General features: G+C 38.0%; 1 protein-coding gene across 2 annotated transcripts in view; it reads left to right on the top strand.

Moving 5' to 3' along the window:
- RNF125 (ring finger protein 125) overlaps positions 1 to 14,719 on the top strand; it is a 48,001-nt gene extending 33,282 nt beyond the window's left edge. The window contains exons 5-6 of one of the 2 annotated variants that reach the window (XM_061399667.1): positions 5,697 to 5,804; positions 10,436 to 14,719. In XM_061399667.1, the coding sequence (XP_061255651.1) occupies positions 5,697 to 5,804; positions 10,436 to 10,522 (195 nt within the window). In that variant the 3' untranslated portion in view covers positions 10,523 to 14,719. The remainder of the gene's footprint in view (positions 1 to 5,696; positions 5,805 to 10,435) is intronic. The other variant, XM_061399668.1, reaches the window with a different exon arrangement.
- Positions 14,720 to 16,127: the final 1,408 nt, after the last annotated feature.

The following is a 16,127-nucleotide window of genomic DNA, read 5'->3' as shown; positions in this document are numbered from 1 at the left end:
ACTTTGCCATTAGAAGTCAGATTAAACCTGTGGTTATGAAAAGGCTGGAGGCAGATCCTGTGGCAGCACTGAGGCAGCACTAATGGGGACACATATGTGAAAATACCCCAAGGAAGTCCTTGGACAAGGAGGGTTGAGTCCAAGACTGCCTCTGGATTGGCATGGAGTGTAGCATTTAAGGAGGAATTACTGCTTTAAAGGACTGAATTGCTAGGTTTGCCTGCAGATAAGGTCAGTGATGTCATCTGACTTAGCAGATATAAGTAGTCTCAAGATAGTTAGAGATTTGGGCAAAGGATTCTGCCTTCCAGATAGAATTAGATAATTCAAAAATCAAGCCACAAGCAACTAATCCTTTGTTTCTGAGTTGCTCAAGCAAACTAGGGTAGTAGGTTAAGAACATCAAGAAGTTTCAACAAGTCCTTTTCATGATACAGTAATTAACTATATTCTGCTGCATTTTTTTGAAAGTATATCTATGGAATATTAGACTTAAAAGAGGCAAATGATACAGCATGCTTCAGATTGAATTATGAGACCCCTCGAGAGAAATTTAGTATTTTATCATATTAAGGGATGATATTTCAGCAAGAACCCCACTTTCTGGCTATCCTCTTTGTCCAGTGTTTTCTTTCAGTGGTTGGTTCTTATTTATCCTTCAGAACTCACCTTAAATCTCAGTTCTCTGACACCAAAATTATTTTCAGCTCTTGCTTTTTTTCTCATTTATCACAATTGTATGTTGTGCGTTTATTTTGTGTCTGTCTCTCCCTCCAAATTAATAGCTTCATGAAGCCATAGAATTTATTAATAATTTCTTTGTTCAACATTGCATGTCCAGCTCTTGGTGGAGAACCTAGCTATAGTAGGATATAGAGATATGAAAAACAGGATATTGTAAAAATCATAGTTCCATCCGCCCAGGTTCAAAGGTAGTTTTATTTTCTGCCTTGATCCTGAGATTCATTCCTTGTGAGAAGGGACAGGACTTCATTTGGTTTGAAATTAAAAACTACATTGACAAAAGCTGAGCCCTAATCCCCACAGCAATTTACTACTGTGGGCATTCAGAATATCTGTAGCTTGATGGAGCAGTGGGAACGTACATGCATAAATGTTTTGGAAGGAAGAAAATCTTCATTAGATTTGCTTCCAAACTCCTATTATTAGGTGTTCAATCTTGTACCTTAATTTTGGTTGAAGATTTGCCCATAATTATTTTCATTGCATGACTCTTTTCTTTTGGTGTTGGATTCAGTTATCTTTAACTTCTTCCCCAAATGGTATTTACCATTATATAAAAAGTGTTCTTCAATTGACTGAGCTGCTGTGGGGATTAATCTGAACCACAGACAGAGCTGGATATCCATTGTAACAGATGTTCCAAAGGACTGAAGTTGGTGGTAGCTTCTAATATGGTGGCTGTTATTTACCCATTGCGTTCACCATCAGATCAAGTCCATACTGAGATGAGGCCAACATCTGTTTTTTTTTTTTTTTAATTCAAGTATAGTTGGTGTACAATGTTATATAAGTTACAATTATAGGTATACAATATAGTGATTCACAACTTGTAAAGGTTATACCCATTTATAGTTATTATAAAATATTAGCTATATTCCCTGTGTTATACAATATATCCTTGTAGCTTATTTGATACATAATAGTTTGTATCTCTTAATCCCCTACCTCTATGTTGCTCCTCCCCACTTCCTTCTCCCCACTAGTAACCAGTAAGTTTTTCTCTATGAATCTGTTTTTTTGAGGCCAGTATCTTTTGATGTATGCTGTAAAATTGTTGGTTATTAATAGTGGTATGGTCTGGGAGCATATCTGAGTAAAGAGAGATAGTAAAGGATGACCTGACATTAGGAAATTGGCAATGGTTGTCTGACGAGGCCTTACAAGTAGCCTCCTCTCTTGTAAGGAGGCCTTACAAGAGAAAAGAAGAGAAGTGAAAGGCAAGAGAGAAAAGGAAAGATATACCCATATGAATGCAGAGTTCCGAAGAATAGCAAGGAGAGATAAGAAAGCCTTCCTCAGCAATCAATGCAAAGAAATAGAGGAAAACAATAGATTGGAAAGACTAGAGATCTCTTCAAGAAAATTAGAGATACCCAGGGAATATTTCATGCAAAGATGGGCACAGTAAAGGACAGAAATGGTATGGACCTACCAGAAGCAGAAGATATTAAGAAGAGGTGGCAAGAATACACAGAAGAACTATACAAAGAAGATCTTCATGACCCAGATAACCATGATGGTGTAATCACTCACCTAGAGCCAGACATGCTGGAATGCGAAGTCAAGTGGGCCTTAGGAAGCATCACTACAAACAAAGCTAGTGGAGGTGATTGTATTCAGCTGAGCTATTTCAAATCCCAAAAGATCATGCTGTGGAAGTGCTGCAATCAGTATGCCAGCAAATTTGGAAAACTCAGCAGTGGCCACAGTTTTCATTCCAATCCCAAAGAAAGGCAATGTCAAAGAATGCTCAAACTACCACACAATTGTATTCACTTAATATGCTAGCAAAGTAATGCTCAAAATTCTCCAAGGCAGTACATGAACCATGACCTTCCAGATGTTCAAGCTGGATTTAGAAAAGGCAGAGGAACCAGAGATCAAATTGCCAACATCCACTGGACCATCGGAAAAGCAAAAGAGTTCCAGAAAAACATCTACTTCTGCTTTATTCACTACACCAAAGCCTTTGACTGTATGGATCACAACAAACTGTGGAAAATTCTTCAAGAGGTGGGAATAGCAGACCACCTTACCTGCCTCCTGAGAAATCTGTATGCAGGTCAAGAAGCAACAGTTAGAACTGGACATGGAACTACAGACTGGTTCCAAATTGGGCAAGGAGTACGTCAAGGCTGTATATTGTCACCCTGGTTACTTAACTTATATGCAGAGTACATTATGAGAAATCTGAGACTGGATGAAGCACAAGCTGGAATCAAGATTGCCGGAAGAAATATCAATCATCTCAGATATGCATATGACCACCCTTATGGCAGAAAGCGAAGAGGAACTAAAGAGCCTCTTGATGAAAGTGAAAGAAGAGAGTGAAAACGTTGGCTTAAAACTCAACATTCAGAAAAATGAAGATCATGGCATCCAGTTCTATCACTTCATGGTAAATAGATGGGGAAACAGTGATAGACTCTATTTTCTTGGGCTCCAAAATCACTGTAGATGGTGACTGCGGCCATCAAATTAAGAGATGTTTGCTCCTTGGAAGACAAACTGACAAATCTAGATAGCATATTAAACAGCAGAGAGATTGCTTTGCCAACAAAGGCCTGTACAGTCAAAGCTATGGTTTTTCCAGCAGTCATGTATGGATGTGAGAGTTGGTCCATAAAGAAGGCTGAGCAACGAAGGATGGATGCTTTTGAACTGTGGTGTTGGAGAAGACTCTTGAGAGTCCCTTGGACTGCAAGGAGATCCAACCAGTCCATTCTAAAGAATATCAGTTCTGAATATTCATTGGAAGGACTGATGCTGAAGCTGGAGCTCCAATACTTGGATTACCTGATGCGAAGAGCTGACTCATTAGAAGAGACTCTGATGCTGGGAAAGATTGAAGGCAGAAGGAGAAGGGGATGACAGAAGATGAGATGGTTGGATGGTATCACCAACTCAATGGACGTGAGTTTGAGCAAGCTCCAAGTGATGGTGAAGGACAGGGAAGCCTGGAGTGCTGCAGTCCATGGGGTTGCAAAGAGTCAGATACAAGCGAGCAACTAAACAAGAACAACCTTAGGGAGAGTGTAGGTGAACACTTAGGTACTTAGGTCATGATCATCAGTCTCTCACTTTACCATTTCTTTCCCTTTCCTATTCTTACCCTCTCCTTCCTTGTGTCAAATTCCCCAATTCAAGAAACAGAAGAAATTTTTGAAGTAGTATAGACTGTCACCCATTGTTTTGTAGTGTCTTTCTGGTGAAAGTCTCTTCAGTCACACAACTAAATTGTCTGTACACCTGAAGTCTGATGCCTCCACTAGTTCTCTTTTAACATCAGACTGAAGACAAAAACTACTTTACTTGAAATTCCAGGTTTTCTGTAGATTTCCCGTCCACTGGGCTCAAAGCTCCTTAATCATGGGACCAAGGCTTAGTCATCTCTGTTCCTCTGACTCGATATGGGGCAAATAGAAATCACATGAGCTGCTCAGAAGAGTGTATGTTGATTAGTACTGGTTTCAACTTACTGTTCCAAACTCTCCTCCCGCGGCTGCCCACAACATGCCCTGTCTCCAGCTTCACTGAGCATTTTCCCGTTGCCTAAGCAGGCCCGGTCCTTTTAGGGTTTCCTGCCTTTTTCCACTTTGCTTTCCCTGCCTGTGGTGCTTCTCCTCTGCTATGGCTGACTCGTTCTTTAAGACTGTCACCAGCTGCATGCAACTTGGCTGAATCCTTTCCTGACTTCTCAGAAAAAAAAGTAATGATTCCCTTATCAGTCTTTAACAGTTGTCTGTTCAGATCTTGATTATAGCACTTGCTATGCTGTATTGCAAGTATCTGCTTAGGTGATAAGAGTAGTATCCATTTGTGGGACTTTTCTAGGGGTCCAGTGGTTAAGACTCAGCTTACTGCAAAGGGTGCACTCTGGATACTGGTAGAGAGCTAAGACCCCTGCATGCCAGGCAGTGAGGCAAAGAGAAAAAAAAAAGGCCGATCTAGAGAACAAATCCATGGTTGCCAGGGTTCAGGAGAGAAGAAGTTAAGGGACAGTACAAGGGAGTTTTTTGTAGTGAGAGAGCAGTTCTGTTTCTTGATTGTGTTGGTAGTTATATGACTATATGTGTGATAAAATTTCATAGAATATATATACACACCCCAGAAAATGAATTCATGCAAAAACTGGTGAAATCTAAGTCGGATGTTGTCTAGTTAATTGCCAGTTTCCTGGTTTTGACAATGTGCCATAGTTATGTAAGAAGTAACGTTTTGGGGAACCTGGGTGATGGTGACACGGTACTTCTCTGCATTATTTTCCTGTTTCTTTTGAGCTTTATAAATATTTCAAAATGAGAAGGTTTTGTAGATGGCCATTCGTGGCTATTAAATTAGGAAAATATGTGTAAATACTAATATCTGATGCTGGTGTATTAGAATCTATATTGCTGGTGGAAATATAAAACTATAAGCATGTATCATATATAGTATATATTATGAACCATGAATGTTCATAACTTTGGCCTTCTAAGCTCCATTTATAGTCATTTATCTTAATAAAATAATCCCCTCAAAAATGTAATTTGATATATAATTATAGATAATATAATTTGTGATAACAATAGCAATGTAGATAATGTAATTTGTAATAGCAACATATCCACATACCTAAGAATTTTAGTATTGCAAGAGGTAGGTAACTAAATTATGGCACACCTCCTGACTGTAATATTATTTAAATAATAAAGTGGTAAGTATAAAACAAATAATTATACTCTTTATATACAAGAAATGTATATGAAGAAAGAAGTGCAATTTTATTTGTTTATATTGCTTTAATATTTATATAATTCTAAAACATAAAACCAGGGTATGGCCAATAGATTCATAAAATTAAAATGAACTTTGTTGAATGGTTATTTAGTTTTTTATCTCTGACATTAAATAATCATTTTAAATGATTATTTAAAATTCTTTCTTGAACTCTTGATATTGTTTATTTCCAGTTCTGTCCGCTTTGCCGTTTAGTACCTAATGAGAATCGAAGCAGCTTCAATGGCAGCTTAATAAGACATTTGCAAGTCAGTCACACTTTGTTTTATGATGATTTCTTAGTAAGTATATTTTCTTACTTCTACGTTATATTTTTATGCTGTATTAAGCTTACCTTTCTTAATATAAGAAGTCTTACTATAAGATTATAGAGGAAAAATGCATATATAGCTGCAGTGTTAAGTATTAGTATTAAGGAGGAAACATAAAAACAGTGTTTTATAAGCATATATATTATAAATGTGTATATTTTATATAACTACTTTAAGAGTAGTTACCTGCTTTAGACAAAATCATTTTCTTTTTGATATAAATAATCAGCCATTGTATAAAGACCCAGATTTCACTTTCCAGTTAATTTCTACTTTAATGCCTCCCACTAAATAGTTATAATTTTTATGAAGTTAAAAACATTAACTGAGAGAAGATCATATCAGTAATGAAATGGCTCAGAGAATTTGCACTCATTTTATAATACATTGAATGGCCAATAACAGATACAATATCAATGTAGTGAGACACACGGGCTCTATTTTTAATTTAAATTTTATAAAATACAAAACTCATGTTTATTTAATGTTTTCAACTTAAATTATTATGAACAAATTTTAGATATATACAGAAGTAGACAGAATTATATAATGAACCTCTGTGTACTGATCAGCTACCTATCAATAATGGCCAACTCATAGCCATTCTCATTATAGTCAGAATTTTTCTTAAGATGAAAGAAAATTTGATACAGTATGAATAGTTCTGATACTTATGACTCAATTTCCCATTATCAGAAATGATAAAACAAGCTAAAGGTTCAGTTCAGTTCACACAGTCGTGTCCGACTCTGCGACCCCATGAATCGCAGCACCCCAGGCCTCCCTGTCCATCACCAACTCCCGGAGTTCACTGAGACTCACGTCCATCGAGTCGGTGATGCCATCCAGCCATCTCATCCTCTGTCGTCCCCTTCTCCTCCTGCCCCCAATCCCTCCCAGCATCCCAGTCTTTTCCAATGAGTCAACCCTTTGCATGAGCTGGCCAAAGTACTGGAGTTTCAGCTTTAGCATCATTCCTTCCAAAGAAATCCCAGGGCTGATCTCCTTCAGAATGGACTGGTTGGATCTCCTTGCAGTCCAAGGGACTCTCAAGAGTCTTCTCCAACACCACAGTTCAAAAGCATCAATTCTTCGGCGCTCAGCCTTCTTCACAGTCCAACTCTCACATCCATACATGACCACAGGAAAAACCATAGCCTTGACTAGACGAACCTTTGTTGGCAAAGTACTGTCTCTGCTTTTGAACATGCTATCTAGGTTGGTCATAACTTTCCTTCCAAGGAGTAAGCGTCTTTTAATTTCATGGCTGCAGTCACCATCTGCAATGATTTTGGAGCCCCCCAAATAAAGTCTGACACTGTTACCCCATCTATTTCCCATGAACTGATGGGACCAGATGCCATGATCTTTGTTTTCTGAATGTTGAGCTTTAAGCCAACTTTTTCACTCTCCTCTTTCACTTTCATTAAGAGGCTTTTGAGTTCCTCTTCACTTTCTGCCATAAGGATGGTGTCATCTGCATATCTAAGGTTATTGATACTTCTTCCGGCAATCTTGATTCCAGCTTGTGCTTCTTCCAGCCCAGCATTTCTCATGATATACTCTGCATATAAGTTAAATAAGCAGGGTGACAATATACAGCCTTGACGTATTCCTTTTCCTATTTGGAACCAGTCTGTTGTTCCATGTCCAGTTCTAACTGTTGCTTCCTGACCTGCATATAGGTTTCTCAAGAGGCAGGTCAGGTGGTCTGGTATTCCCATCTCTTTCAGAATTTTCCACAGTTTATTGTGATCCACACAGTCAGAGGCTTTGGCATAGTCAATAAAGCAGAAATAGATGTTTTTCTGGAACTCTCTTGCTTTTTCAATGATCCAGTGGATGTTGGCAATTTGATCTCTGGTTCCTCTGCCTTTTCTAAAACCAGCTTGAACATCTGGAAGTTCGCAGTTCACATATTGCTGAAGCCTGGCTTGGAGGATTTTGAGCATTACTTTACTAGTGTGTGAGATGAGTGCAATTGTGCAGTAGTTTGAGCATTCTTTGACATTGCCTTTCTTTGGGATTGGAATGAAAACTGACCTTTTCCAGTCCTGTGGCCACTGCTGAGTTTTCCAAATTTGCTGGCATATTGAGTGCAACACTTTCACAGCATCATCTTTCAGGATTTGAAAAAGCTCCACTGGAATTCCATCACCTCCACAAGCTTTGTTCGTAGTGATGCTTTCTAAGGCCCACTTGACTTCACATTCCAGATGTCTGGCTCTAGGTCAGTGATCACACCATCATGATTATCTGGGTTGTGAAGATCTTTTTTGTACAGTTCTTCTGTGTGTTCTTGCCACCTCTTCTTAATATTTTCTGCTTCTGTTAGGTCCATACCATTTCTGTCCTTTATTGTGCCCATCTTTGCATGAAATGTTCCCTTGGTATCTCAATTTTCTTGAAGAGATCTCTAGTCTTTCCCATTCTGTTGTTTTCCTCTATTTCTTTGCATTGATCACTTAGGAAAGCTTTCTTATCTCTCCTTGTTATTCTTTGGAACACTGAATTCAGATGCTTATGTCTTTCCTTTTCTCCTTTGCTTTTTGCATCTCTTCTTTTCACAGCTATTTGTAAGGCCTCCCCAGACAGCCATTTTGCTTTTTTGCATTTAGCATAGCTATTGTTCTGCTTTGGTCCATGCATTTTCCTGTGAGAGTGATCCATTGTCCCATGAGTCCCTTTCAGCAAAGGGGATTGCTTATCATGGGGACATTCATAGCCATGTTCTTAAATGGTACATTTTATTGTTACGTCTATCTAAATACCTGAAATGTTAAGAGTTAAATTTGAATTTATATATAATTTTCACATGATTTTAACTATTTTCTTTTTATGCAATTTAAATGGAATTGAATAATTGTTGAAGGGTATCATTTGGAAATTGTCTCCATGCATTCTGGTGTGCCCCGGATGATAATCCAGATTCAACACAAGGAATCTGGGTTTCAGTAACAGTCCTGTCACAACTTGTGACCTTGGGCAAGGTATTTAACTTTGGAGCCTCTGTTTGTTCATTTGTTAAAGTGAGGACTAAGCAAAGTACATACTGTTTCCAAGTGCTCTCGTGGGGATTAAATGAGATGATGCATGTCAAGAGATTTACTCAGGTTGGGCGTGGATGTTAGGCAAACTAGAGATGGGGAGAGACTAAATGGAAATATTAGGACCACTTGAAGAATGAACAGACCACACCACAGAGGCTTCATAATCTCTCCTCCATCTCTCAAATAATGTCTTTTCTGGCCACGAAGTCACACAAGCCCTCAAGAGAGCCACGTGTCGTCATTTTTCATAACGCGTAGGGGTTCCTCTATTTATCGTAGCTCCATGAGATATTCTAAAAGCCAGGTTGATTCCGTACCTGTTCTGACTCTTCATTGTTCAGTCCATTCTCTTCAAGATCATTCACAGTATGACCTGGGGCTGGCCAGGAAGAGGTCACTTTGGTGAGAATACTCTCCACCCCCTCAAAATCACATTCTTAGATGTGGAAGTGAAGTCAAAACAGTGTTCTTTGTTTTGATTTTTTTGTTTCCTCAACTACCAAGTACTGTGCTAGGCATTTTATGCAAGTTGTCTCATTTCGTTCCTGGTAGCAACTTCTGTGAAATGCATATTGTATGATTATCCTTACTTAGCTATGAAGTATCTGATGCTCAAAGGTTAATAAATTGACTTAGAACAACCTGGCATTGAAAAAGACCCTGATGCTGGGAAAGATGGAAGGCAGGAGGAGAAAGGGCGACAGAGGATGAAATGGTTGGATGGCATCACCAACTCAATGGACATGAGTTTGAGCAGACTCCAGGAGATAGTGAAGGACAGGAAAGCCGGGCATGCTGTCGTCCATGGGGTTGCAAAGAGTCAGACATGACTTACCTGCTGAACAGCAACCTGGCATTAAGTCCAAATATTGTGCTCTGCTCTGTTTTATGACTGTCTTGTGGGTTTTATTTATTTGCTTTTATGTTTTAGAGTGAACGTCCAATAAAGATTTTATTTTCTTAGTTTATTGGTGAAGAGGAGACGGGTTGCAGGAGATAGGGCTCTTAGTTTTTGTTTTATTTACAGAATGTGCTGACCTAAAGTTTTGAATTCAGTTTTGACCATAAGGAAGCAAGGAGAAAGAGTGTTTTGTTTCCAACGTTTTTTTTTTCAGAACTAGATATTCAGTAGTACTACTGGGAATGGTGAATCCTATGGGAGTGTCTTAACTTCACTCCATATTACATGTTTATGTAGAGCATAGCACTCTGACCCGGATTTGTAATAACTGGCTAAAAACTATTATAGTTAGATCAGATAAAAAACTTTAAATTCCAGATCAAGACTTTTATTAATAATGATAGCTAGTTAATTGATAGTGAAAATGAAATAGAAAATGCACAAGCCCCAAAGCAAAAGTCCTGGGTTCTATGAGTTTTTTGTGTGTGTGTATGGAAACTTGGGGATTGAATTCAGGGCTTTACTTGGCAAAGTGAGGCATTGTCTTTTTTTTTTTTTTTTTTTTGAGGCATTGTCTTAACATTCATCCTCGAGTTGCTGAAAACTGTCATGTCTGACTGTATGTTTCTAATTTTTTTTCTTTACTGTAGGATTTCAATATAATTGAGGAAGCTCTTATCCAAAGGGTCTTAGACCGGTCACTTCTGGAATACGTGAATCACTCGAATACTGCATAACTGTATTAAAAGAAAAGAGAAGGAGACTGTACAATTGCACCATTTTTTTTTAAGATGCTGCTTGAAAAATCGTAGGAAAGCTGTCAATGTCTGATGGGCATAAAAATGTACAACACATTATATGTTCGTCCATGTCTATTGTTGTATCGCATTTTAAAACTGCTTTCACTGATGACTTAGGTCTGTTTTACGTTCTTGAGTTTCTTAGACACTTAACAGCAAAAAATTCTCCATCTGCCATTAATACATGAAAGAGAATATAAGGCTGAGTATGTGGGTGAAGGATCTTTATTTGCAAATTGGATGACGTTGTGTGTAATGTTACATACTAATAACTACTCTTATGATTGGACAAGATAACTAATCTTTGTTCTATGGAGAGTGAAACAAAGTGTGGATACTCAAGGAAATGTGAGATCTGTTCCAGTGCTCATGTTCTAACAACTAATAGAATCACACCAATAACCTTGTATGGGAGTAGGAAAGGAAAATTTTGCAAGTCAACAACGATCATTTAACCAAATGTATAACATAATAGTGTAACAATACTGTAATTTCATGTTAGGAATGTATACTTAGTGCTTTGACTTTTTATAACTATGCACATATTAGAATTTAATATTATATTTTTCAAATATTTGTAGCTTATTATTTAGAAAAATTTCTATAATATAGGCAACTTCTTAAGAACCATCAGCTGAGATTTACAGTAGAAGTATTCCCATCCATAATTTTTAGTGGAAAATCCTAAGGGCTTTGATTTTTTTTTGTTATGTTTTATTTTATCTTTTAGAAAAATTAAACAAATACTGAAAACCAAATAGAAGATGTATAGCTTATTTCATTATTGTAAAGAAACAGTCTTTTGGAACTCTGCCAGTCACTTTGGATGTCCTCTGTGTGTCCTGTCAAAGTTAACAACTCTCTTCCCCAGCCCCACAGAAGTAACCACTACATTGATTTTAACAGTACTCACTTCCTTGTATTTCTTAGTTTATCCCCAAGTCTGTATCTCAATACTAGCTTTTAATCTTACTCACTTAAAATTGCTTTGTTAGCTATATCTCTTAATGTCTCTTTTTAATCTATGGGTTCCCCCTTCTTTCTTTCCCTTAAAATTTATCTGTTGAAGAACCTGGTCTTATACATACCCAACTATCTGTATTTTGTTAATAGCATACTCATGGCTCAATTCAGCATGTTCTTCTGTCATCTGGATATGATACATGGATCCAGAGGTTTGACCAGACTCAGGTTCAACCTTTGACCAGACTATATAGATCATGGTGTATTATTTCAACAGAGGGCAGAGAATGTCTGGTTCGCTCTTTTTCTGATGTCAGCTGAAATGGATATGCCTAGATCCACTGATTTGTTGTGGGTTAGAGTTTCTGTCGTTTCTTTTTCATTTATTAGTTGGAACATTTTTATATATAAAGAGATGTTCCCCCTGTCTACTGTTTGGTTAACCAGTGGTCAAGTTCATAGAGGAAAAGAAAAATACTTGAATCTTTTCCTTGATTTATCAATTTTCAGGCTTATAAACTTGTTTTCTATCATCTTCTGTACATCACTTTTTTCAGTGTAGTGAACTCATGGATTCAAACATACTTGATGGACTTTAATCCATTTTGACTATTGCCCTATTAAAGCTCAAATTGTCCTGTTTTTCGTCATTGGGAGCCTTATCAAGTTGACTCTGAGTCCTTTCAACACTACTCTAGCAGTCTTTAATGACTTCCTTGTAGTCTCCTGTGACAAGATATTCCAGGTTCAACTTGTATGTTTTCTGCACCAGATCTGGAATCAGCCATTTCTCTTAAGAAGCCTGGTTCCTTTCAGTGAGAAATCGTGCTTCACAACCATATTTGGGACTGTCAGATTTGTTGTGGCTAGATTGGTTATTGCTTCTAGGAGAGAGCTAAGAATACCTTTTTTCTCTAAGATAGAACACTTGATGAGTTATTTTGATATTTCCAAATCAAATTAAGTACTGCAAGGTTTTTGCCTAATCCTTTCTATTACAGTTGTGTCTTTTATTTTTCTGTACTGGGAGTCCAGATTTTCAAGGACATAGGAATATCCCACAATTATTTGTTTTCTTCAACCGCCTTACAAATGCAGCAGTCTCAGAATAACAGCACTAATAAACCACCACCATTATGATAGCTGGAACAATTAAAAATGTTTTTCATTTGTTCTCCCCAATCGCCTAGTTTTTAAAGTTGTACTAAAAAATAAATAAATAAAGTTGTACGATATCAGCGTTTTCAGGCAGTTCCCTGGTGGTCCAGTGCTTAGGATTCTGTGCTTCCACTGCCAGGAACCCTTGTTCAATTCCTGTTTGGGAAACTCAAATCCCATAAGCCACATGGCACAGCCAAAAAAAAACAAAATTCAGAATATATTGGTGTAATTTACAATACTGTCTCCCTTCTACCCTCCACCTAGTCTTTAGTTCTTCAAGTAACTGTATGCTTAGTGCTTGCCACCACTCCTTTGCTGGTTCCATTTTTCATATTTGGCTCTTTAACAAGTCTGGATATGGAATATTTCCATCCAAGCAAAGAAGTTATAAAGACTAGTGATTTCAACTCCTAAGGATAAAACATTATTTTATTATAGTTAGTTTCTTTATTGTAATTGTTTATAAACTTCTTTGTTCCTTATGTATAAATGTAGTCATAGTCATGTTCCCCTAAATTTTCTGTGGTAAATTTTCCATTACTTCCTCAAAACCTTGTTTACTGTTCTGCCATCCACAACAAGATGATGAGAAAAGCATAAACCTGGATGAAATCTACAGGCCTTGTTTCCTCCCTGTTGCTCTTTTTCTTTTAACTTATTTGGCTGTACTGGGTCTTAGGGGCAGCACGCAGACTCTCTAGTTGCAACATTTGAACTCTTAGTAGCAGAATATGGGATCTAGTTCCCTGACCAAGGATCAAACCTGGGCCCTCTGCATTGAGAGCACAGAGTCTTAGCCACCGCCAGGGAAGTCACTCCCTCCTGTTTTAGATACTGGCTTCAAGCTTGCTTTTCACAGCTGCTAACAACTGACAACAGATTTGAGGTTTCACGACCTCTCTTCCTGCAGTTTGGACGGGTCATCCAATAAAGCAAAACCTATTGGGCAACAAAGACAAAAGGAGAGGAACTTCCCAGAGATGATCATTAGACTGAAAAATCTCGTCCCTGAAAAATAAAAGAATATATTTCTGAGTATTAGTACTTACTAACCAGAAAATAAATTTTGGTTAATTCTGAGCAATACAAAGGTATCCTTAAATCTGTAAAACATGAAAAAACTTCCAAACTTAAAAACTGTATTGTGAGTAAAGCTTTAAGTCACCTGCCACTGTTAAACCTCAGTACATCAATTCTGCCTCCTGTCTCTTGGTTCCTCTTACGATAAATTTACCCCCTTGTTCAGCCGCTGGGTTAGGTCTGACTCTGACACCCGGTGGAGTGCAGCTCTCCAGGCTTCCCTGTCCTTCACTATCTTCCGAAGTTTGCCCCCTACAGGACAAATGAGGTGCTGGCCGCCGAAATTATTTTGTCTTTTGCATTATTTCGAGTTCTAAAATAGTGAAGTGCAACTCTTAGTCATTGTTTCACTGTGCCTTTAACCTTTTATTAAAAAAAATTTATAATACATTGTTTTAAAAAATGAAAACCAGTATTTGAAGCTTTTGATTAATAACAAAAATCTTGTTCTTTTTTTTTTTAATAGCACCTCAAGATGCCAATGTTTCAAGGCCTTTTGAGGGAAAAACTGATTCACATATGATTCTTAAAAAAGCTATGGAGATTTTCCTTTAACGTTTTTTTTCTCCCAAGTTTCTAAAATGTATGTTGAGAAATTGGACTGTGCATCTATGATGAAGATACTTCTAAGTCAGATCTCTTAAAAGGTCTTAGCTCAAATGATAATGCTTTATTACTTTTACTGGGTGCTAAATGTCTTGTGTTTTCAAGTGAGCTTAACAACGGTTATTAAACGTGTTTAACATATAATTAGTACCTTCGATTAGCATTGAAGTTACTTTTAAAGGTCACTAAGAGAGTCATCCTTTTATTCAACTGCAAAAAATCTGTATAATGATCAGAATTTAAAACGTACAATTCTTTTTCTTCTGTAAATATGTATTATTGTGAGAAATAAAGAATGGCAGGACCATTGCTTTCATTAAAATATCTACAGTGTATGTTTTCTTTTTTTGGTTATGCTGGGTCTTCATTTGCTTCAAGGACTTTTCTCTAGTTATGGGGAGCCAAGCTACTCTATGAGCTTCTCTGATAGCTCAGTTGGTAAAGAGTCTCCTGCAGGGCAAGAGACCTGGATTGGGAAGATTCTCTGGAGAAGGAAATGGCAACCTACTCCAGTGTTCTTGCCTGGAAAATCTCATGGACAGAAGAGGCTGGTGGGCTACAGTCCATGGGTCTGGTTGCAGTGCACAGGCTGCTTCTCATTGTGGTGGCTTCCTTTAGCGCACGGGCTCTAGAGCACAAGCTTAATAGTTGCGCACGAGTTTTGTTGTTCCACTGTTTGTGGGATCTTCCTTGATCAGGGATTGAACCTATGTCTCCTGCATGGGCAAGCAGATTCTTTACCACTGAGCCACCAGGAAAGCCCTCTACTGTGTCTGTTCTTGAAAGGAATCTTGATAATGTTTTACATTTAATACCCTTTTCATGCTTTTAAACCTGATATTTTTAAATTGTCATCATTCAACAATATCTATCACAGAAATACACCTTCGTTTAGGCCAGTAGTTCCTGGTCAGAGGCAATTGTGCCTCTCAGAACATTTGACAACGTCTAAAGGCATTTGGCGTTGTCATAACGGGGATGTGCTATTGCCCAGAATGTGGGTCAAGACCACGGATGCTACTCAGAGTTCCACGATACACAGGACAATCCCTCACAACAAGAATTTCCCTGCCCAAAATGTCAGTAGTAGTGAGGTTGAGAAACCCTGGTTTAAGTCAAAGTAATGCTAAGCACCATGGGAATTTATTATTGGTTCTGCTTCCAAGGGGCTCCACTGAAATTTAAAAAGCCAGATGAAGATGAATGTTGTGTATCCTCCTCCCTGCTAAATACACATTAAGCTTTGGGTGGCCATAGCTCCAGTTCAGAATATGCTAAAACATAGGAAAGTTTTTTGGATTCTTCACAAGAGGCACAGGCCAGAACACAGGTCTTAAGGGCATGACCTCTGTCTTCTGAGTGACATCCTGAAAGATATTGGGAACCCAGAATGGTTTGGGAAGACTTAACCTTTATCACTTAGGTTATAGTTATTGAAGTAAATAAGGTAAAATAGAGGTGTTAATGTGAAAATATCGGCTTTGTCTGTACACTGAAGCTGAATAAAAAATATGGCAACAGAGTTTAGAGGAAATAGAATGGCTTCAATCCTCAGCCAGCCTGAGGGGAAAACAGCAGGCTAGTGCCTCAGGAACTTGCCCTCCCCCACTCCCCCATCTCCAATCCCCTGCTAGGGGAACCAAGAGACTTTATATAACTTGGGTCTCATAGTCTTAGGGCTCAGAGTAATAAAGATCTTGCATTCTTCTTGCTTTGTTTCAGAACAGGCATA

The sequence above is a fragment of the Bos javanicus genome, chromosome 24 (genome assembly GCF_032452875.1).
Source record: "Bos javanicus breed banteng chromosome 24, ARS-OSU_banteng_1.0, whole genome shotgun sequence".
Classification (NCBI taxonomy): domain Eukaryota; kingdom Metazoa; phylum Chordata; class Mammalia; order Artiodactyla; family Bovidae; genus Bos; species Bos javanicus.
This window is presented reverse-complemented; position numbering and strand designations above follow the sequence as displayed.